Raw genomic sequence first — 25,017 nt, 5'->3', positions numbered from 1 at the left:
TCCCTCACAGTCACCTTCCCCATCTCCACCCTCCAGTATTCATCAGACAGGAGCAACGGCTCAGCCACGTTCCACTCCACTGAGAGGGTCCTGCAGAGCCTGGTGAGACCCTGGTCCCAGCAGCTCCTGTTGGGTTAAATCCCACCCAGCGCCTCCCCCAACCCCTGTCCCTCCTGCTCCTCCTCCTCCTCCTTCCTCCCCAGCTGGATCCTTGTTCAAGAAGAGCATCCTGGGCCTCTTCTCATTGAGTTGCAGACTGGTCTCCCTCAGGTGAGACCCTCCCCTCAGTATTTGCCCCTAATGACTACTTTTGTTACCACCCCTCTCTCAGTCTCCCCTCTGACCTCCCATTTCCTCCTTCCTGTTCTGGCCCCCACCCCAGAGGTTTCAGGACCTCTCTCTAGATTCCCCATGTACCTCTCTCCCCAGGCCTGTGAAGGATCGGGGAGCCACCTGTGTGGACGCTGTCTGCACCCACCACCGTGACCTCGTGGGCCACCATGCCTCTGTGCTGGGAGCTGAGAGTCTCCACGTGTCTGCTCTTCCTCTCGGTGGCTCCAGGCTCTGCACCCTGGAGTTTATGCATGCAGAGAGAATACCAGCTGCATTACCGCAGCATCAGCTGGAACCACAGCAACCCGAAGCCCACATCCTCGGAGTACACCGCCCTGCTGAGGGTCACCCAGGACCAGGTGGGGTCTCCCCTGTCCCGTCTCTCCTTGCCCTGAAGGCACCCTCATTCCTCTGCCTGACTTACATCTGTTACATGGTTGTTTCAATCCTTCACATTCCCTGCGTGTCTGGGTTCTCTCAGTTTCCAGAGGTGATGTCCTAGCTGCCTTCCCCATTTCTCACGTGGGTAAACTGAAGCTCAGAAAGGGGAGTATTGTGTCTAAGGTCACACAATGAGTTAGGGGCAGAGCCAGGATTTGAAGTCAGGTCTCCCTTGCCCCAAAGTCTGTGATCTTTCACTGGCTCCAGTGGGGCCCCGCATCCCCAGGAGACCTCCATCTCTCCCACTCTCCCTCGCGTTTGTTCTAGGTCACCAAGCTCTACAGAGGCAGCCAGCTGTGAGACATATTCCACTCCTGCCTGGTCACCGACTTGATGTAGGTTGAGGAGATTGGAAGCATTGGCTGAGCTGGTGACTGATGGCTCTGAGCTCCCGTGACACATCCTTGATCTGGAAGTCAGTGACATGGTGCCCATTCTCCCCCACATCCCTATCAGCTAATCTTACCATCTCCTTCCATAGGTTTTTCGGGAGTTGAGAAAAGCATTAACATTTGGGGCCACCAACCTCCAGCATCATCCTCCTCCTCCACTTCTGGAGACTTTCAACAAATATCAGCAGTCTAACTGTACTCTCCACTAGTGGAGCCGCTAACCACATGGGGCAATTTAAATTTTTTATACACCTGGTGGGATACGATTCACATATTGTGTGTGTGTGGGGGCTGTATTTTTTAGGTTTTTCTATATACAATATCTTCTCCTCTGCAAAACAAATAGTCTTACCTCTTCTGTTCCAATCTGGGTTTCTTTTATTCCTTTTTCTTGCCTAATTGCCCTCATTAGAAACTCTAGTACCTGTGATTAACATATCAGATGAGGGAAGACATCATGGCCTTGTCCCTGGTCTTAGGGGGAAATTTTCAGTCTTTCAGCATTGAATATGGTGTTAGCTGTGGGTTTTTCATTGAAGCTATTTATAGGTTGGGAAAGTTTTTTCTATTCCTAATTTGTTGAGTATTTTCTTTTTTAGACATGAAGGGCGTTGTATTTTGTGAAATTCTTTTCTATGTATATGGTCGAGATTATGTGGTATTGGCCGTTATTCTATTAATATGGTGTATTACATAATCAGTTTTCAGATATTAAGCCACTGCTCCAACTAGAGGTGAGAGATTCAGACGTTCTCAAGTCTTTCCTGGGCGTGCCACACGCCTGAGCCCTTGTGGCCTTCCAGATGCCCACAAATACACTGGAGCTTTTCAAAGCCCCCTGTGGACATCTCATTCCCCCAATTTTTCTTCTAAGTTGTTGGCTCACCTCTTGCCTGCCTCTCCTGGTGTCACTCCCTCAGGCAACTACAATAGAAAACAATTAGCGCTGATTGTTTTTAGCAAGTGCCTTGGGGACAGACTTTCCATCCTGGGCAAGCTCTGACTCAAGTAACGACAAGCCCTGAACATGGGGCGTTTTCGGGGAGCTGCCAGGCAGGTCAGCTAGTTGCAGTTGGGTGGGGATGGGTCTTTTCAGAGCTCCACACCCATTATGGCTGCTGTGCTGCTGGTTGTCTCAGCCACCATGGTGCTGAGACTGACGGTTTTCAAAGTTATGGAGGATGTTGTGAGAGCAGGATGGGAATAGTGCAAGTTATAATGCCACGAAGTTTGCTGCCTGTATCAAGATTCCACCGTGTGTCTTCACTAAACCCTCCTCAGATTCTTACAAGCCTTTGATTAATTTCTAGACTTCTGAAAAGTTGATTTCGACCATTTTTACCAGTGTTCTCATTGTTTGTATGCATTTGCAGAAGTCCTTACTCCAAAGTTTCAAAAATGTTCTCCCTATGGTTATTTATTTATAAATTAATTACTTGAAATGAAATTACATGAAAAATTCGGTTCCTCACTCACATGCACTAGCCACATTTTAAGTGCTCAATAACAACATGGGGCTAATAATGAGTGTATTTGGTAGTGCAGACAAATGTTTACATTATTGCAGAAAGTTCTCTTGAACAGGACCCAGAAGCAGGGAATCTAGAATCAGGGTAGAATTCTAGACACCCTTGTTCATATTTGTGCCCTTCCAGGTCTGTCCCCCACAGTAACCACACTGGAGTGGACTCCCTGTGTACCTTGCCGCTTTGGCACAGAGACTGGACAGAGTTGCCATCTATGAGGAATTCCTGCGGCTGAGCCAGAATGGTACCCAGCTGCAGAACTTGACCCTGGACAGGAAGAGTGTCCTTGGGGATGGTAAGGCTCCCTGGTCATTGGGAAAGGAAGTGAGGCCTTTCTGGGGACTCTGGATGCCTGGAGCTGAGAGAGCATTGAACTTTCTCAGGCTGGCAGGAGGTGGCATAGTCCCCCAGTCTTTACCCACCCTTGAGAGAGAGAAAAGGACACCAGTGTAATGTAGGAGGCCCTCACCTTCTCCTAGACAGTCTGTGACCTCATACTAGTCACCTCCCCTCTCTGGACTTTTGTTTCCTTATCTCTGCACTGAGAGCCACTGGCCGGATGGTCAGTGAGGGCCTCCAGCTGTGTGTGAAGCAGACTTACATGTTTGGGCGTCATGTGGTTTCTGATCCACAGGCTATAGTTTGCCAAGTCCCGCTCTAGATGAGCACCAATGCACTAGAACTTTCTGCAGTGGTGGAATGTTCTATATCTGTGCTGAACAGTGCATAGCCGCATGTGGCTGTTGAGTGCTCGAAGGATGGTATTGGGACTGGTCTTTATTGTTACTGAGTTTTAATGTTACTGAGGTACCAGAATTTTTATTTGATTTAACTAAAATTAATTTTAATTCAAAAAGAGACTTGTTGCTGCTCCATATCAGACAGCACACCTGTAAGAGGTTGTCTGGATAGAGGTACAAGAAGGGGGACATGCACCCTCCCACCAAGCCCACTGGGTGCTGTGTGTCCTACCCTCCTGGAGTTTATGTTGTAGCTGGCAATAACAAGAATAGAGAATTGAAACTTATCAATTAACTGATGTGAACAAACTCATACTTGCAGGCGGAAATCAGAGAAGACTTCCTGCAGGATATTACATTGTAGGTTAATCCTAGAAAATGAATATTAAGCAAATAGATAAAGGAGAAGGGGATGAATGTGTTTCTAGACAGGGAAGAACACTTTTGAGTGGGAATTTACAAATTTAGAGAGATCCCATAGGCTTGCCAACTGTGATGACCCATTCTCCCCCTAGCTATCATAAGAAAGTCCAGCTCAAATTCAGTCCTCTGTGCCCAGAGGTATGAATTTGGTTTAATTTATTAAACTTTTGTTCTGTGATAATGGCCTTGGATTTTGTAGGAATGTGTGCTCACGTTTTAGAGATGGAAACTAAAATGGGGTGAAACATGATGATGTCTACTTGACTTTAATATTTCATTGAAAACATGGGATGAATCAAGGTTGGCAAGTGTTAATAATTTATACATTGATAAAATGTTGTTTTAATTGGATGGAATATACATGGTTAAATTAGATGATGGATGTTTATGAGACTGTTCCCTTTATTTTTCTGGGTCTAAAAGTTCTATTAAAAAGAGTGAACCACACTCACATGCACTCTCCATTTGATTCACTTCCAGAATATTCTCCCAACAGAGAGGACACCTTGACTGAGAAGCCTGGTAAACCTGCAGGAAACCCCAGCCCATGGTAGCTGGTGAGTATCTTGATGCTGTGCCTCATCGAAGAGAACCATGCACACAGGGTCTTGGATTATGAGGAAAGTTGGCCAAGCCTTGTCAAGGACGGTTGAGGCACAGTGGGGTCAGCAGGAGCCCTGGGGCAATGACAGGAGGTGGCTCACCCCACCACTTGTCTCCCCAGACCACCCCTTCTGGGCCCTCATCCTCATCTGCTTGGCGGGCCTCCTGGTGCTCATCACAGGCCTGATCTGCTGTCTCCTGGTAAGCCATGACGTGTTGCTTGTCTTCTTACTATTGGGTTGTAAGAGCTCTTTATATATTATAAATACACGTCCTTTTCTAGGGATATGTTTTGCAGATGTTTTCTCCCAGTCTGTGTGTGGCTCGCCTTCTCCTTCACAACATGAGTCATTGGGTAAATGAAAGTGACAGTCATCATGAGATTCCACCACACTTGAGAATGGCTAAAATTAAAAAGACTGATTATAGCAAGTGTTGTTGAAGATGTCAAGTCACTGAAACTCTCATCGAGTGCTGGTGAAAAATAGCTTGAATGCGTATTTAATAATTACATACGTCTACACAGCAATTCCTCCCCTAGGAATCCATCCAAGGGAAATAAACCCGTATGTCTATACACAGATTTGTACACACATGTTGATAACAACCTATTTATAGTATACAAAAATGGAAAACAACCCAAATGTCCATCTACTGGTGAACGGATACACAAAGTGTGGTATTTCCCCACAGTGGAATACTATATAACCATAAAAAAGAATGAATTATTTTTTTCTTTTTTAATTATTTTATTGAAATTATAAAGGGTTTTAACATTGTGTAATTTTGGGTGTTCATTATTATTTGTGAATTTCTGTATAGACTGCATGGTGCTCACCAACAGTAGTCTAACTTTCATCCATCACCATGCATATGTGCCCCTTTAACTCTTTCACTCAACCCCCAACCCCCATCCCCTCTGGTAACCACTAATCTGTTCTCTTTATCCCTGTGTATGTTTATCTTCTACATATGAGTGAAATAATGCATATTTGTCTTTGTCTGGCTTATTTCGTTTAACATCTTACCCTCCAGGTCCATCCAGGTTGTTGCAAACAGGACGATCTTGTCTTTTGTTTCTGGCTGAGTAGTATTCCATTGTATATAACACATACCACATCTTCTTTATCCATTCATCTGTAGCAGGGCACTTGGGTTGCTTCCATGTCTTGGCTATTGTGAATAATGCCTCAGTGAACACAGGGCTGCATAAATCTCTTTGAATTGTTGATTTCAATTTCTTTCGATAAATACCCAGTAGTGGGATAGCTGAAAAGTATGGTATTTCTATTTTTAATTTTTTGAGAAATCTCCAAACTGTTTTCCCTGGTGGCTGCACCAGTTTGCATTCCCACCAGCAGTGTGTGAGGGTGCCCTTTTCTCCTTATCCTCTCCAACATTTGTTATTTTTTGTCTTGGGAATTATAGCCATTCTGACAGGTGTAAAGTGATCTCTCATTGTAGTTTTGATTTGAATATCCCTAATAATTAGTGATGTTATACATCTTTTCATGTGTCTGTTGGCCTTCTGTATATCTTCTTTGGAAAAATGTCTGTTCATATCCTCTGCCCATTTTTAGATTGGATTGTCTGTTTGTTTGTTGTTGGGTTGTATGAGTTGTTTATATATTTTGGAGATTAATCTCTTGTCAGATATGTGATTTGCAAATATTTTCTCCCAGTTGGTGGGTTTTCTTTTCCTTTTTTTTTGCGTGAGGAAGATCAGCCCTGAGCTAACATCCGTGCTAATCCTCCTCTTTTTTTCTGAGGAAGACTGGCTCTGAGCTAACATCTATTGCCAATCCTCCTCCTTTTTTTCCCCCAAAGTCCTAGTTGATGGGTGTATGTCATAATTGCAGATCCTTCTAGTTACTGTATGTGGGACGCAGCCTTAGCATGGCCAGACAAGCAGTGCATCTATGCGCGTCCGGGATCCGAACCTGGGCCGCCAATAGCGGAGTGCGCACACTTAACCACTAAGCCATGGGGCCGGCCCTGTCTTTTCGTTTTGTTCATCATTTCCTTTGCCTTGCAGAAGCCTTTTAGTCTCATGTAGTCCCATTTGTATATTTTTTCTTTTCTTTCCCTTGCCTGAGTAGACATGGTATTGGAAAAGATGCTGCTAAGATCGATGTCAAAGACTGTACTGCGTATATTTTCTTCTAGGAGTTTTATGGTTTCAAGTGTTAGATTCAAGTCTTTTATCCATTTCGAGTTAATTTTTGTGTATGGTGGAAGATAACGATCTACTTTCATTCTTTTGCATGTGGCTGTCCAGTTTTCCCAAAAGCATTTATTGAAGAGACTTTCCTTTCTTCATTGTATGATCTTGGCTCCTTCGTCATAGATTAACTGACCACAGATGTGTGGGTTTCTTTCTGGGCTTTCAGTTCTGTTCCATTGATCTATGAGTCTGCTTGTGTGCCAGTACCATGCCATTTTGATTACTATAGCTATGTAATATATTTTCAAGTTAGGATTGTGATGCCTCCAGCTTTGTTCTTTCTTCTCAGGATGGCTTTGGCTGTTCGAGGTCTTTTGTTATTCCATATATATTTTAGGATTCTGTGTTCTATTTCTATGAAGAAGGTCATTGGGATTCTGATTGGGATTGCATTGAATCTGTAGATTACTTTAGGTAATATGGACATTTTAACTGTGTTTATTCTTCCAATCCATGTGCATGGAATATCTTCCCATTACTTCAGGTCATCATTGATTTCTTTCAATAATGTCTTCTAGTTTTCATTGTATAGGTCTTTAACCTCTTTGGTTAAATTTATCCCTAGACACTTTTTTCTTTTTGTTGCAATTGTAAATGGGATTGTATTCTTGAGTTCTCTTTCTGTTAGTTCATTATTAGAGTATAGAATTGCAACTGATTTGGTAAGTTGATTTTGTACGCTGCAACTTTGCTGTCGTTGTTGATTATTTCTAATAGTTTTCTGATGGATTCTTTAGGGTTTTCTATATTTACAATCATGTCATCTGCAAACAGCAAGAGTTTCATTTCTTCCTTTCCAATTTGGATTCCTTTTATTTCTTTTTCCGGCCTAATTGCTCTGGCCAAAACATCCAGTGCTATGTTGAATGGGAGTGGCGATAATGGGCACATTTGTCTTCTTCCTGTTCTCAGAGGAGTGGCTTTAAGTTTTTCACCATTAAGTATGATGTTGGCTGTGGGTTTGTGATATATGGCCTTTATTGTGTTGAGGTACTTTCCTTCTATACCCATTTTATTGAGAGTTATTATCATAAATGGATGTTGGATCTTGTCAAATCCTTTCTCTGCATCTGTGGAGAGGATCATGTGACTTTTATTCCTCATTTTGTAAATGTGGTGCATCACATTGATTGATTTGTGGATGTTTAACCATCCCGGCATCCCTGGTATAAATTCCACTTGATCATGGTATATGATCCTTTTAATATATTGCTGTGTTCGATTTGCTGATATTTAGTTGAGGATTTTTGCCTCTGTGTTCATCAGTGATATTGGCCTGTAATATTCCTTCTTTGTGCTGTCCTTATCTGCTTTTGCTGTCAGGGTGATGTTAGCCTCATAGAATGAATTAGGAAGTGTTCCATCTTCTTCAACTGTTTAGAATAGTTTGAGAAGCATGGGTATTAAATCTTGTTTGAATATTTGGTAGAATTCTCCAGAGAAGCCATCTGGTCCTGGACTTTTGTTTTTTGGGAGATTTTTGATGAGCATTTTGATCTCTTTACTTGTGATTGGTCTGTTCATTTACTCTATTTCTTCTTGATTCAGCTTTGGGAGGTTGTAGGAATCTAAGAATTTATCTATTTCTTTTAGGTTATCCTATTTGGTGGCATGTAAGTTGTTCAGTGTATTCTCTGATTGTCCTTTTGATTTCTGTGATGTCTGTTGTAATTTCTCCTCTTTCATTTCTAATTTTATGTCTTTGAGCCTTCTCTCTTTTTTTCTTAGTGAGTCTGGCTAAGGGTCTGTCAATTTTGTTTCAGTCTTCTCAAAGAACCAGCTCTTTGTTTCATTGATCCTTTCTACTGTTTTTTTAGTCTCTATTTCATTTATTTCTGCTCTAATTTTTATTATTTCCCTCATTCTGCTGACTTTGGGCTTCATTTGTTCTTCATTTTCTGGTTCTATTAGGTGTAGTTTAAGGTTACTTATTTGGTATTTTTCTTGTTTGTTGAGTTGCGTTTGTATTGCTATGAATTTCCTTCTTAGAACTGCATCCCATAAGAGTTGTTTTGTTGTCTTTTCATTGTCATTTGTCTTCAGGTATTTTTTGATTTCTCCTTTGATTTGTTCATTGATCCAATGGTTCTTCAGTCGTGTGTTCTTTAGTCTCCACATATTTGTGACTACCCCATCCCTTTTCTTGTAGTCGATTTCTAGTGTCATAGCATTGTGGTCAGAAAAGAAGTGTGATATGATTTCAATCTTAAATTTATTCAGGCTTGCCTTGTTTTACAACATATGGTCTATCTTTGAGAATGTTCCATGTGCACTTAAGAAGAATGTGTATTCTGCTGTTTTGGGAGGGTATGCTCTACATATATCGATTAAGTTCATCTGATCATATGTTTCATGTAATTCCACTATTTACTTGTTGCCTTTCTCTGCATGATCTATCCATGGATGTAAGTGGGGTGGTCAGGTCCCCTGCTATTATTGTGTTGCTGTTAATTTTTCCCTTTAGGTCTATTAATAGTTGCTTTATATTCCTTTGTGCTACTGTGTTAGGTGCATATATCTTTATAAGTATTATGTCCTCTTGGTGGAAAGTCCCCTTTATCATTATATATTGCCACTCTTTGTCTCTCATAGTCTTTTTTATCTTGAAGTCTGCTTTGTCTGATATAAGTATGGCAACACCTACTTTCTTTTATTTGCCATTTGCTTGGAGTATTGTCTCTCATCCCTTCATTCTGAGCCTGTTTGTTTTTAGAGCTGAGATGTGTTTCCTGGAGGCAGCATATTGTTGGGTCTTGTTTTCTAATCCACCCCACCACTCTGTGTCTGTTCCTTGGAGAATTCAATCGATTTACATTTAGAGTGATTATTGATACATGAGTGCTTAATCCCACCTAATCTATATTTCCATTATTCCTCTTCCTTTGTGTTTCTGACTACCATTTCATTTTGGGGTTTTTCTGTGGACGTTTCTCTTTTTTTATGATATATGGCTCTGCTCTGATTTTTTGTTTGCTGGTTACTGTGAGGTTTGTATGAAGATCTCATAGATGAGATAGTCCATCTTCTGATAGCCTCTTATCTCCATTAATCTAAGCAGGTTCCATCCGTTTCCTCTTCTCCTTCTGAGTTATTGTTGTCACAAGTTATTCATTTTTGTGTTGTGCATTTGTGACTAAGTTGAAGTGTTTATAGTTACTTTTGATGCTTTCCTTCCCTTCTTCTTTTAAGTTATAATTAAGTATTTGCTACCCTGTTGTGAAACAGAGCTGTAGCTTTTTGATTTTGTCTGTCTATTTATCTCTTTGCTCAAAGATTTGTAGACATTTGCCTTCTTTTTGTTTCAGGTTGAGGGCGTTCTTGATCATTGCTTGTATGGGAGATCTAGTGGCGATGAACTCCCTCAGCCTTTGTTTATCTGGGAAAACTTTTATTTCTCCATTGTATCATAAGGATCGTTTCACTGGATAGAGTATTCTTGGCTGAAAGTTTCTTTCAGTATTTTTAATATATCATTCCATTCTTTCCTTGCCTGTAAAGTTTCTGTCAAGAAATATGCTGAAAGCCTGATAGGGGTTCCTTTCTAGGTTATTTTCTTCTGTCTTGCTGCCCTTAATATTTTTTCTTTGTCATTGGCTTTTGCCATTTTTACTATTATATGCCTTGGAGAAGTTCTTTTAGCATTGATGTAATTAGGCGTTCTGTTGGCTTCATGTATTTATAACTCCGGTTCTTGCCCAGGTTTGGGAAGTTCTCAGATCTTATTTCTTTGAACAAGCTGTCTGCTCCTTTCTCCCTCTTTTCTCCCTCTGGAACACCTATAATTCTTAGGTTGCTTTTATAATTGAGTCATATATTTCTCCAAGAATTCCTTCATTTTTTAAAAATCTGAGTTCTCTCTCCTCGTCCACTGGAAGCATTTCTATATTTCTATCCTCTAAATCACTAATTCTTTCATCCATAATATCAGCTCTATTTTTTAAAGATTCTAGATTCTTTTTTATCTCATTAATTATGTTCTTCATATCCAGAATTTCTGCTTGTTTTTTTTTAATAGTTTCAGTCTCTTTGATGAAGTATTCCTTTTCCTCATTAATTTTATTCCTGAGTTCATTGAACTGTCTGAACATTCTTGTAACTTGGTGAGTTTCTTTATGACAGTTATTTTGAATTCTCTGTCATTTAGATTGTAAATTTCTGTGACTTCAAAGTTGGTTTCTGGAGATTTGTCATTTCCTTCTGCTCTGAATTGTTACTGTAGTTTCCTATGGTGTTTGATGAACTTATCTTTTGCCTGTGTATTTGTGGTAGTATCAGGTCGCAGATTCCACCTGCTACTGCTGTGGGGGAAGCAAGAGCTGTGTTTCTGATCCCCCCCATATGCTGGAAGTTGTGTGGGTACAGTGGGTGTTCCCACCCGCTGGGAAAGCAGTCACACTGGGCTCAGAGCTGCCACCACACAGAGGCAAGTACCCAGTTGTGTGACTGCAGCACTACTATGGGTGTGTGTGCATCTGGGAGAGCATTTGCATGTGTGCGTATCTGCTGCTGCCTTTTCTCATGCTCACGCCAGCCTCTGTGCTTGGTGGGTGGGGCTTCTTCACGGGTCTGAGCATTGGCCGATCATTGGGACTCCAGTGGCACGGGGGTCTTTCCAACCATCCAGGAAAGCATTCATGTGCGGGTCCAGGGCTGCCGCCAACCCCTCCCAGAGTTGCACCAGGCGCATTCCTACTTTTGGGGATGCAGCAGTACTATGGGCTCTCACGCCAACCTGGGAAGCGCTCGGGCGTGTGCACAGTGCTGCCATGGAAGGGTTGGGGATAGGAATGAATTCATAGTACATGCAATGACAAGCATAAATCTCAGAATAATTATTCTGAGTGAAAGAAGCCAGTAAAAAATGAGTACATAGTATATGATCCCATTTATAAAAGTTCTTGGAAAATACAGGAAAATCTATAGGGACATATACTGGATCACTGGTTGCCTGGGACTGAGAATATGTTTGCAAATGGCAGGGAAGGAGGAATTAAAATGAGCATGAGGAAATTTGGGGAGGGTGGGCATTCCTTTTCTTGATTGTGGTGTTGGTTGAATAAGTTATAATCAAAATGTATCAAATTGTTCACTTTAAATGTATGCAGTTTACAGTATGTCATTAATACCTCAATTAAGCTAGAACATGTAGGGGAAAGAGAGGGAGAGAGAGCCAAAAGAGGGAAAAGGGAAGGAAAAGAAGGACTGAGGGTGAAAATTAAATGGACAAAAGGAAGAAGGAGACACAGGAGGCATCGGGTCTCTGTGACTTTGGCATCTCCTTCCCCTGGAGTCTCCCATACTGGGCAACTGACTGGACCATTCTGATGCACTCTCCTCACCTCACAAGTCACTGTCTGCCAGCGAAAGAAGGAGGGCGACTATGAGGTCCAGTGACGGCGCCTGGGCTATTACGTGCCTCATGGCGACCTATGGAAGCTGCGATGACTAGATCTGACTAGATCTGAGGTCCCCTTTTCCCAGCTGGGGTCCAGAGGAGCTTGGCTGGAACAGAACGCAACCACATTGGATGGATTCAGGCTCCGAGCCTTTCTAGACTTGACCCTTGACTGGCTCACAGGGGCCTAGGCTGAAAGGTTTCACCTTCCTTAAGTCCTGAAAGTGACTGAAACTTCTGTCCTGTGGTGTCACACCAGTTCATCCCTCAGGGACACCAGAATTGGTGAAACCAGCACAGACATTGCCATCATGTAAAATCGAATTCCCACTTCAGTGCAAGGTTTCCCTTCTTAGGAAACTTTGGAACATCCCTCCCCTTGACTCTGTGTAGCCATCAGAACCCTCTCGGTTCCTCCATAATCCTCCCCCACTGAAGGCCTGGCAGTCTCAGGTTCCCCTTTTCTGCTTCATTCTCTGAAGCTCAGATTAGTCAGCTGGGCCCAAGGGTTCAAAAGTCAACGTGTATACACTGGAAAAGAAATATTTCAAGTTTAAACTGAGGCTGGAGAGGTTTAAAGAGTTCCAGAAGGGTTGTCATATATCACTTGTAGGAGTTCTCCTTGCGGTGGAGAAAAGCTGTTAAGTGTTAAACATTTCTTTTTCTCTCTTTTCATAAAAGCCAATGCTATTTATTTATTTAAGCAATGCTGTGGTGGTTCCTTTAAAGTTTTGCTAACCTTCCCGGGCCACCTTCCTGTCATAAGCTGTTTTTTTTTTTTTATCTGAAAACCCAGTGTTTCATTCCTTTTGGTTAAGTTTTAGAATTAGAAGCATGGATTGTGAGATGCAATCCTGAGTTCATGTGAGTTAGTTTGAGGTTGAAACAAGATGAAAGATCAAAAAAGTTTAAGGTGAGGTTTAAGGTGCGCCGAGCCCTCTGTCTTCTGCGAAGCCAGCGCGTAGACTAGGTTTTTGCGTTTCTCCCGAGTGTTTTGAATACAGCCCTCTCGAGGCTTTTGTTCCGCAAAGCTAAAGTTGAGCATGAGAAGTAGGCTGAGCAACTGTGTTAGGTTCTCTGTTGTATGAAGCAAGTTCTACCAATAAAGAGAGTGCAGTGCAGTTGAGAGAACAAGAAGAAAAAGAGAATGGAATTAAACTCATTGTTCTGAACAGAAATAATGTATACTTATATCTGGCACCATATCAGTGGTTCTAAACCTGATTGCTTGTCAGAATTACCCCAGAGGAGGTTTTAAAAATCTAGACTCTTAGGCCCAAGTCTATACTTGCTGAAGCAAAATTGCTCATGGTAAATTCCCAGGATCTGAATTTTTAAGGAGCTGTCTATGTATTCGGACACACGCAGTCCAAAAGTAGTCCACAGACAACGGTTTGAGAACTATGTATACAAGCAAAAAGAGAGCAATTCACCAGCATGCCCTGCAGAGTGCTATCTGTCGTTCAGAGCAATCCTTAAAATGGCACAAAGAAAACCTTGAAAGCACTTTTGGCTTTTGAGATTTTTGTAACACCTCATCTTGGCAGTGTGACTACTTTCGCATGGACTTTTCCTCGCTTTACTTGGTTCTGGCAAGTGGGCAAGGTACTGGGTGTGACAGCTGGTGCCTGCTCCCCCACTTCCTCCTCCAAAGGAAACTGCTCCACCCGTCTCCCTTCTAGCTAGGGGACTCGACTGTCACCCTGAGGTTCTCACCAGAAAGGAAGCCCCTTCAAGGCTGTCCAGCTTCCAACACCAGCAGTATGCAAAGGACACAAGAACTGGGCATTTATTTCCCATCATTTAGAATTTGAACTAGGGACTCGTCCTAGTCTGTTTGGGCTGCTATGACACAATACCACAGACTGGGTGGCCTATAAACAACAGACATTTATTTCTCACAGTTCTGCAGGCTGGAAGTCGGACATCAGGGTGCCAGCGTGGTCTGGTCCTGGTGAGAGCCCACTTCCATGTTGCAGATGAACATCTTCTTGCTGTGTCTTCACGTGGCTGAAAGAGAGCAAGCTAGTATCTCTGGCCTCTTTCTAGAAGGGCACTAGTCCCATTCGCAAGGGCTCCACTGTCATGGCCTAATCACTTTCTAACACCAGCACATTGGAAGTTAGGATTCAACATATGAATTTTGGCGGGACACAAACGTTCAGTCCGTTGCAGAACTGTCAAGAAGGAAACCCTTCTCAGAGAGAAGTATGGACCTGATGTGCAAAGGAAGGTAGACACCTAGAGAACTGGGGGCCTGCGAGGGACAGTAGAGCCACCAGGGTAGACGGTCCAAGTTTACAGATGTGCCTATGGACAGACCTGGAAGAAGTTTTACATCAATGAGATCAGTTACAATATACACTTGAAGATAAGGGGATGAATGTGTTTCCTCCCTAAGTTATCCATCAGGTAATTTGGTTTGCATCCTTCTACACTATTTCGTGTTGTGCCCTCATGACCCAGGGGGATGTGTTGGATGGTAGTTCAGAGTAAGACTCAGAGCTTGGCTGCTCCTGCCGAATCTGGCTGCAGTCTGGACCAGCAGTGCGAGCTTAGTGAGTTGCTTTACCTCTCCATTCTTCAGTTTTCTCATCCATAAAAATAAAGAGAAAAATAGCACCCCATGTGGTCACTGAGAGAACTAGATGAGTTAGTGCATGTAAGGCTATGGAACAGTGTCTAGCATTTAGTGAGCACCCAATGAATATTAGCCATTTTTATTACAACGTTCCTTAATTATTTTGATGACACACTAGTGTCTGAGAGAGACATATTTACCTGAAATGATGTCAACTGATGCTAATTTTGGAAGCTTAGAGAGGTCACTGATGAAATCAGTTTTTAAAAATGCAAAGAATCTTAACATAGACTTAGTAATTATTCCTGGGATTATGGTCTCAAATATTGGATACAGTTGTACATATGCATTTAAAGAACACTCTAAAAAACTATTTAGAAAGAGTTATATTATGAATTTCAAGAAAATATAGTACAAAGAAAAAAGGAAAATAAAAACAAGCTACTTATATGTTATGGAAATAGTACTTGCAACTTGGCATAAATTTTCCAGTGATGGCATCTTACATGCTTTTAACAATTGCTTCAGATCCAACAACTTAGAAGATAATATGCTCTGGAAGAAAGTGGCTCTGATGATTACAGTGTTACTGATTTCGAAGAATACCTGTGACAAGTTTGAATAAACTTACTTTGTGAAATGGAAGAGTAAAAAAAAAGGTATCTCTAAATAATAAATATATTATTTTTCATGAGGTGTTATTTTAAATTAGTATGTACATCAAAATTAATAAATTGATTACTACAGTAGACATCTGACTAATTTAGCCACATCTTTGTAATTTTATATAATCGGGTTTCTTTCTGAGGATGCAGAAGGAAGGGCTTATACAGGTTTTGGTTTGCCATGTATGCTTTCCAGAATCTTTTTTTTTAAATGGTTTTTAACACTGTGAAATGAGTTGTACATTTTTGTTTGTCCTTCACCCCTTGTGCCCATCCCCCACCCCCATAGCCCCTGGTAACCACAATACAGTTTTCTCTGTCCATGTGTTGGTTTATATTCCACATATGAGTGAGATCATACGGTGTTTGTCTTTCTCCTTCTGGCTTACTTCACTTAACATAATACTCTCCAGGCCCATCCATGTTGTTGCAAATGGGACAATTTTGTCTTTTTTTATGGCTGAGTAGTATACCACATCTTCTTGATCCAATCATCAGTCGAGGGACACTTAGGTTGCTTCCACTTCTTGGCTATGGTGAATAATGCTGCAATGAACATAGGGGTGCATAAGCCTCTTTGAATTGTTGATTTCAGGTTTGTTGAATAGATTCCCAGTAATGGGATGGCTGGGTCATAGGGCATCTCTATTTTTAATTCTTTGAAGAATATGCATACCGTTTTCCATAGAGGCTGCACCAGTTTGCATTCCGACCAGCTGTGTATGAGGGTTCCTGTTTCTCCACATCCTCTCCAACATTTGTTGTTTTTTGTCTTGGTGATTATAGCCATTCTAACGGGCGTGAGGTGATATCTTAGGGTTGTTTTGATTTGCATTTCCCTGATGATTAATGATGTTGAACATCTTTTCATGTGCCTATTGACCATATGTATATCTTCTTTGGAGATGTGTCTGTTCATTTCCTCTGCCTGTTCTTTGATCGTGTTGTTTGCCTTTTTGTTGTTCAGTTGTGTGAGTTCTTTATATATTATGGAGATCAACCCCTTGTCAGATGTATGTTTTGCAAATATTCTCTCCCAGCTGGTGGGTTGTCTGTTCATCTTGATTCTGGTTTCGTTTGTCTTGTAGAAGCTCTTTAATCTGATAAAGTCCCGCTTGTTTATTTTTTCCTTAGTTTCCCTAGTCTGGGTAGGCGTGTCATCCGAAAAGATTCCTTTAGGACCAATGTCAAATAGTGTGTTGCCTATATTTTCTTCTATGAGTTTTATAGTTTCGGGTCTCACCTTCAGGTCGTTGATCCATTTTGAGTTAATTTTTTGAATGGTGATAGCAGATGGTCCACTTTCATTCTTTTGCATGTGGCTGTCCAGTTTTCCCAACACCTTTTATTGAAGAGACTTTCCTTTCTCCATTGTATGTTCTTAGCTCCTTTGTCAAAAATTAGCTGTCCATATATGTGTGGTTTTATTTCTGGGCTTTCAATTCTGTTCCATTGATCTGTGTGTCTGTTTTTGTACCAGCACCATGCTGTTTTGATTACTATTGCTCTGTAGTATGTTTTGAAGTCAGGGATTGTGATGCCTCCTGCTTTGTTCTTTTTTCTTAGGATTTCTTTAGCTATTCGGGGTCTTTTGTTGCCCCATATAAATTTTAGTATTCTTTTTTCTATTTCTGTGAAGAATGTCATTGGGATTCTGATTGGGATTGCATTGAATCTGTAGATTGCTTTAGGTAATACAGATATTTTAATTATGTTTATTCTTCTAATCCACATGCATGAGATATCTTTCCGTTTCTTTATGTCATCATCGATTTCTTTCAATAATGTCTTGTAGTTCTCATTGTATAGGTCATTCACCTCCTTGGTAAGATTTATTCCTAAGTATTTTATTCTTTTTGATGCAATTGTAAATGGTATTATCTTTTTGAGCTCTCTTTCTGTTGGTTCATTATTAGCATACAGAAATGCAACTGATTTTTGTAGATTGATTTTTGTACCCTGCAACTTTGCTGTAGTTGTTGATTATTTCTAATAGTTTTCCAATGGATTCTTTAGGGTTTTCTATATATAAAATCATGTCATCTGCAAATAGTGAAGAATTTCACTTCTTCATTACCTGTTTGAATTCCTTTTTCTTGCCTAATTGCTCTGGCCAAAACCTCCAGTACTATGTTGAACAGGAGTGGTGAGAGTTGGCAGCCCTGCCTCGTTCTTGTTCTCCGAGGAATGACTTTCAGTCTTTCCCCGTTGAGCATGATGTTGGCTGTGGGTTTGTCATAAATAGCCTTTATTATGTTGAGGTACTTTCCTTCTATTCCCATTTTGTTGAGAGTTTTTATCACAAATGGATGTTGTGTCTTGTCAAATGCCTTCTCTGCGTCTATTAGATGACCATGTGGTTTTTATTCTTTGTTTTGTTGATGTGATGTATCACGTTGATTGATTTGTGGATGTTGAACCATCCCTGCGTCCCTGGTATAAATCCCACTTGATCATGGTGCATGATCTTTTTAATGTATTGCTGTATTCGGTTTGCCAATATTTTGTTGAGGATTTTTGCATCTATGTTCATCAGTGATATTGGCCTGTAATTTTCTTTCTTTGTATTGTCTTTGTCTGGCTTTGGTATCAGGGTGATGTTGGCCTCATAGAATGATTTAGGAAGTGTTCCACCTTCCTCTATTTTTTGGAATAGTTTGAGAAGGATGGGTATTAAATTTTCCTTGAATGTTTGGTAAACTTCACCGGAGAAGCCATCTGGTCCTGGACTTTTATTTTTTGGGAGGTTTTTGATTACTATTTCAATCTCTTTACTTGTGATTGGTCTATTCAGATTCTCCATTTCTTCTTGGTTAAGTTTTGGGAGATTGTATAAGTCTAAGAATTTATCCATTTCTTCTAGATTTTCCAATTTGTTGGCATATAATTTCTCATAGTATTCTCTTATAATCCTCTGTATTTCCGTGGTATCCGTTGTAATTTCTCCTCTTTCATTTCTAATTTTATTTACTTGAGCCTTTTCTCCTTTTTTCTCAGTAAGCCTGGCTAAGGGTTTGTCGATTTTGTTTATCTTCTCAAAGAACCAACTCTTTGTTTCATTAATCCTTTCTACTGTTTTTTGGTCTCAATTTCCTTTATTTCTGCTCTGATTTTTATTATTTCTCTCATTCTGCTGACTTTGGGCTTCTTTTTCTAGTTCTGTTTGGTGTAATTTAAGGTTGCTTATTTGGGCTTTTTCTTGTTTGTTAAGGTGGGCTTGTATCGCTATGAGTTTCCCTCTCAGGACTGCTTTTGCTGCATCCCATATGGTTTGGTATGGCATATGTTCATTTTCGTTTGTTTCCAGATAGTTTTTGATTTCTCCTTTAATTTCATCAATGATCCATTAGTTGTTCAGTAGCATGTTGTTTAATCTCCACATTTTTGTCACTTTCCCAGTTTTTTTTTCATGGTTCATTTCCAGTTTCATAGCATTATGGTCTGAAAAGATGCTTGTTATTATTTCAATCTTCTTAAATTAATTGAGGCTTGCTTTGTTTCCCAACATATGGTCTATCCTTGAGAATGTTCGATGTGCGCTTGAGAAGAATGTGTAGTCAGCTGTTCTTGGATGGAGTGCTCTGTATGTCTACTAGGTCCATCTTGTCCAGTTTTTCATTTAATTCTACTATTTCTTTATTGACTTTTTGTCTGGATGATCTATCCATTGATGTAAGTGGGGTATTAAGATCCCCTACTATTATTGTGTTGTTATTAATGTCTCCTTTTAGGTTTGTTAATAGTTGCTTTATGTACATTGGTGCTCCTATGTTGGGTGCATATATATTTAAAAGTGTCTTCTTGTCTTCTTGGTGGGGTGTCCCTTTTATCATTATATATTTCCCTGTTTGTCTTTCTTCACCTGTTTTATCTTGAAGTCTACTTTGTCTGATATGAGTATGGCAACACCTGCTTTCTTTTGTTTGCCATTAGCTTGGAGTATTGTCTTCCATTCTTTCACTCTGAGCCTGTGCTTGTCTTTAGAGCTGAGATGTGTTTCCTGGAGGCAGCATATTGTTGGGTCCTGCTTTTTAATCCATCCTGCCACTCTGTATCTTTTGATTGGAGAGTTCAATCCTTTCCATTATGGTAATTATTGATATATGAGAGCTTAATGTTACTGTTTTGTCACTTATTTTCTGGTTCTTTTGCATTTCCTTTGTTTCTTGTCCCATTTGTTTCGGACTGCCAATTCAGTTTGGTTGTTCTGTCTCATGTCTCTTCTAGTTTTCTCTTTGATTATCATATGTGATTTTGTTTTGATTATTTGTTTAGTGGTTACCTTGAGGTTTGTGTAAAAAATCTTGTGTATGAGATAGTCCATTATCTGATGGCCTTCTATTTCCTTATACTAAGTCAATTCAATCACTTTCCTCTTCCCCTTCTAAGTCGTTCTGTTATACCTTATTCTATCTTGTGTTGTGGCTATGTATTTTCAGTGATGAGGTTAAATTTATTTTTGGTGAATAACTTCCTTTGATCATTGATTTTGTTATTTAAGTGATTGCTAACCTATTCTGGTAAAGATCTACTATTTTTCTGAGTTTATCTACCTATTTTTCTCCTTGCTCCAAGCTTTGTATTCCCTTTCTCTTCTTTTTTTCAGGCCGGAGGGCCTTCTTGAGTATTTCTTGTAGTGGGGGTCTCATGGCCATGAACTACCTTAGGTTTTGTTTATGTTTATCTGGGAGAGTTACTATTTCTTCATCATATTTGAAGGATATTTTTGCTGGATAGAGTATTCTTGGCTGAAAGTTTTTGTCTTTCAGTATTTTGACTATATCATTCCAGTCTCTCCTAGCCTGTAAAATTTCTGTTGAGAAATCCGCTGAGACCCTGATGGGAGTTCCTTTGTACATTATTTTTTGTTTTTCTCTAGCTGCCCTTAATATTGTTTCTTTGTCATTGACTCTGGCTAGCCTTACCACTAGGTGTTATAGTGTGGGCCTTTGCCTGTTGACATGTTTAGGTGACCTGTTGGCTTCGCTTACTGGTATTTCCTGCTCCTTCCCCAGATTTGGGAAATTCTCAGCTATTATTTCCTTGAATAGGCTCTCTGTTCCTCTTTCCCTCTCTTCTCCCTCAGGAATACCTATAATTCTTATGTTACATTTCCTAATAGAGTCAGATATTTCTCGGAGACTTTCTTCATTTCTTTTTAGTCTTAGTTCTCTCTCCTCTTCTATCTGGAGCATATCTGTATTGCTATCCTCTAAAATGCTAATTCTTTCCTCCATATTGTCAGCTCTGTTCTTTAAAGACTCCAGATTCTCCTTTATCTCCTCCATTGTGTTCTTCATCTCCATCAGCACTGATTGGTTTTTCTTTATGATTTCAATCTCTTTTGTGAAGAAACTCCTAATCTCATTGAATTGTTTGTGTTGTCTCGTATTTTGTTGAGTGTTTTTATGATAGCTATTTTGAAATCTCTGTCATTTAGGTTATGGATTTCTCTGTCTTCAGGATTGGTTTCTGGGTGCTTGTCATTTTCCTTCTGGTCTGGGGATTTCATGTATCTTTGCATTGCGGTTCCTGCGTTGGCTTTGTTTTTCCTCATCCTGGAAATCTCTGGTTGTAATTTCCACCCGCCGCCACTGTGTGGGGGTAAAGGGCTGTGTAATCTGAGGCCCCTGTGCTCTGCCCCAGCTGTTCACTGCCATCCTCGATCCACAGGTCACTTGGTCTGGTTTGGTCGGCTGAGCTGCAGGGTCCGGTTTGCGGGAAGGGGGGTGCTCTCTCTTTTGCCCACTGGGCCCCTGGCGTGGGGGGCTTCTCATTCGCCCCTCGTTATCCACTCTCTGGGGTGCTCAGATATTGATGGTACCCTGTAGCAATTCTGAGTCCTCTGTGTGGGAGTTTGCCACTGGCTGAGAGAGCCCAAAGGGCTATGGTTTCCCTGCAGAGGGCCGCCCCTCCCCCCTCTCTGGGAGCCGAGCAGACCAGGATCGCTGGTCTGATGGGGAGGCAGAAAAGTTCTCCTTACCTCTCCCCACTTCCTCCAGGGGCCCAGCATGTTCCACTCTCAGATGTGCAGCAGTGTGGATCTTTCCGATCCTGCTTTTCACTGTCTAGCATTCCGTTGTTGGTCTGTGACTGTTCTTTTTGTTGTATCTTATCAGGGGAAGAGTTTACGGGAAAGCTCGCTCCGCCATGACGCTGATGTCACTTTTACAGAATCTTTTTGACAAGCTCAGATTCTAAATACATTCCTTAAAAAAAGGGAGATGACTAAAACAATGACAAAAGTACACTTGTTATGCTACCGGAAGACATTAAGTGAAATACATCACTTTCGCCTTGTGCTACTATTGTGCTTATACAGGACTTGCCATTTAGTATTACAGTTACATTTTGTATGTGTAATCTATTAAATAGTCTATATATGGCTAGATATATAATATATGCACAAATGTGTATCATAGAGTGTGTATTAGTAGAATATTTATATATGACTCATATTACCCATGTCTTACTTAGAAGACTGTGAGATCCTTTATCTTCATACATCTTGGTCCCCAAATAATGTTTGATAAATTAGTAGATACTCTCTTATGTGTTAGTCAAATGAATTTATAAAACAAAGAGTAAAGTCCATATTGAACCTAGTGTTGTAAATACTACTAAGAACAACAAAAATAGTTTCTCTGGCTAACTTTTTTGGATAATTACTACCTGCTAGTGAAACACACATTTTATTTCATTAAACCTCAGAATGACCATATTGAGTAAATGCTATTATTCTTATATTAGACGAGGAATCTTAGCCTTAGAGGTTCTGTCACTCACTCAGGTCACAGTAAGTTAAGGTCAAGCTCCGGGTAGACTATCTAACCCTAAAAGCCATGCTCATTTCTCTCCATTTTGTGAAGGCGGAAGTTCTATTGATAAAATATCATCTGAGAATTTTCTAAGTGTCAGAGACACATCTAAACTGAGTGATCAGTAGGAAACAACTTACTGTAGTGGAAGAAGATGGACAGTAAAGCCAGGTACTCAGGTACCATGAAGGAAATAAATAAAGGGGATGTGGAAGAGAGTATGGGATGAGTCTGGGACTCTGAGAAGGTAACTTTGGTGTAAACAATCGAACAATGAAGAGGCAGCTCTAAGAAGATCTGAAGGCAGATCATCCCAAGAAGAGAGATTAACTCCTGCAGATGTGCTGAGATGAGATTGCATTTAGAGTATTTGGGGGACATAAAGAACGGCTGTGCATCTGGAGCCTGGAGAATAAAGAGGAAGAGAGGAGGGGGTGAAATCTGAGCAGAAGGAGAGCACATCACATAGAGCATTAGAGACCAGGGTACACATGGTTTATACCTCACATGAAATGGGAAATCACTAAAAAATTTTCAGCAGAGAGTAACATGATCAGACTGGTAATTTTGAAAGACAGTATGGCTACCAGATGGCAGGAAAATGAGGAAAAAAAGGAATAAATTGAGCTCCAAATTTTTGTCCCAAGTAACTGAGGTGAGGAAAGCTTGAAAGAACAGTGAGTAGATTTAAGAATGAGGTGTTAAGAAAGGTTGAATCACATTTTTGGTTTGGGCCTAGCTAAAGTTGAGCTGTCCCTTATGATACACACGGACTCTTGGAATAGGCAGTTGGATACTCCATTTTAAAGCTCAGGAGAAAAGGCCAGGCTGGAGATACAAATCCAAAATTATAAGCATAGAGATGATATATAGAGCCATGGAAATAGTTGGGATCAATTAGTAAAAACGAAAAGGAACTAGGACAAGACTTTATATTCTAAAAATTTAGAAGTTAAGAAGAGAAGGTTAAAAACTAGGAGAGTGTGACATATTGAAAACATAGAGGAAGAGATGTTTCAAGTGGTCAAAATTATCAAATACTAGTAAAAGTTCATGTAAAAGAAGTATATAGAAAAGACATCAGCAAATTGTACCTAAATCTAATTTTTTAAAAGAAAAATTAAAAATAACATTAGTTATGAGATTTTTTTAATATAGAAGAAAATTATCAAGGATGATGTCTTCAGTCTTTTTTTCAAAGCTGTTTGCATATGTTTTGTAAGAAAACTTTTTATGTATAACAGTCTCATGTATCTTGCTATTTCTTCTACTATTTGTAGAATTGAACACTGCATTTCACAATCAATCAGATTATTAAAAGTTGTATTAAAAAGATGAAAAAAAAAACACATGGCCTTCATAATGGCTCTTTAGTGGGTTATTGGAAAGAAAGTAAATTGGAATGAATTGAAAGGAGAATGGAAGATGAGAATGAGACATGGCAAGTTTAGTCCTTTCCTTGAAGGAAGAGTGCTGAGAAGGAGAGAAGAAAATTCAGGTTCTTGTTGGAGGGGACAAGGGTTGGGAAGTTTTTTTGTTTGTTTGTTTGCTTTCTTTAAAATGGGGGACAGTAAAGCATGTTTATGCACTGATCAAGTAGAAAATGTGAAAATGATGATGCAGATAAGAAATATGACATTTGCAGAAGTGAAGTCCTTTAAATATTACTATTGTGGTAATAAATGATAAATAATATAGAGAAGGCATCTGTTCAACTTATAGTATGCTTCTATTTTTTTTATCATACATAACAATAATTTACTGAAAAAATAAAATTACATAGTATGAGACTTAAGTCCAATTTATATCAGGAAATGAACACTATTTTAAATAAATTCAAATATTAGAAAATATATAAAAGGTTGGAACAACAGCATGAACCAACTTAAACTACTTATATTTCTAGAACACTAGACTCGAATGCAGAAAATATATTTCTTCCAGGTGCACATGAAAATTTACAAGGACAAATTATATTTTTAACCATAAAATAAATCTCAGTAAATTTGAAAGACTGAAACAATTAAGAAAAAAAATTGTCTACAACAATTAAATTAGGAAATAATAAAAATAAGATATCTCAAAATTTCTCAAATATTTAGAAATTAAACAAAATTATTCAGAATAAAAATGGGCAAGGAAGAAAATAAAATAGATATTAGAATATATTTTTAATTAAAATGTAATGAAAACATAGGATATTGAAATTTGTGGGATGTACCAAATGCAGTACATAGAGGGAAATTTATAGGTTTAAATAATTATATTAGGGAAAAAGAAAGTTGTAATATCATTGATTTTTGCTTCAACTTAAGAAGCTAGGAAAAAAAAGAACAAATTAAATTCAGAATATTTAAAAGAAAGCAAATTATAAAATAAAGAGAATAACTCAATAGAATAGAAAATGTATAAATAATAGGAAAATCAAAAAGTATGAAAAATTAATAAACTCCTAGTAAAACTGGCCAAGACAAAAGAGAAATTGCAAACTACTAATATCAGTAACAGAAGAGGAGGCATTACTACAGAAAATAAAAGGTTAATAATGGGATATTGTGAAGAACTTGTTAGCATAAATTTGACAACTTAAGGGAAAGGAATACATTTCTTGAAAGACCTGCGTTTTCAAGATTGACATAAAAGCATACAATTTAATTAGGCCATATCTACTAAAGATATTGTATGTTTAATCAAAAACCTTTCCATGAATATAACTCCAGGTTTGGATAACTTCACTAAGTGAAATCTGTCAAACATATACGAGGGAAATAACACCATTTTAACATAAACTCTTTTGAAAAATAGAGGAGAAGAGAACAGGATGCAATTTGTTTTATGAAGCCAGCATATCCCTGATATCAGAAGCTAAGAAAGAC

General features: G+C 39.6%; 1 protein-coding gene across 1 annotated transcript in view; it reads left to right on the top strand.

Annotated features, from left to right (window-relative positions):
* Positions 1–4,406: 4,406 nt before the first annotated feature.
* Positions 4,407–25,017, top strand: part of LOC131401998 (centrosomal protein kizuna-like) — a 304,927-nt gene continuing 284,316 nt past the window's right edge. Inside the window, 1 exon segment of the mRNA XM_058537009.1 lies at positions 4,407–4,659. Within this exon segment, the coding sequence (XP_058392992.1) occupies positions 4,450–4,659 (210 nt within the window). The 5' untranslated portion in view covers positions 4,407–4,449.

The sequence above is a fragment of the Diceros bicornis genome (assembly GCF_020826845.1).
Source record: "Diceros bicornis minor isolate mBicDic1 chromosome 3 unlocalized genomic scaffold, mDicBic1.mat.cur SUPER_3_unloc_1, whole genome shotgun sequence".
In the NCBI taxonomy this organism is placed as follows: domain Eukaryota; kingdom Metazoa; phylum Chordata; class Mammalia; order Perissodactyla; family Rhinocerotidae; genus Diceros; species Diceros bicornis.
This window is presented reverse-complemented; position numbering and strand designations above follow the sequence as displayed.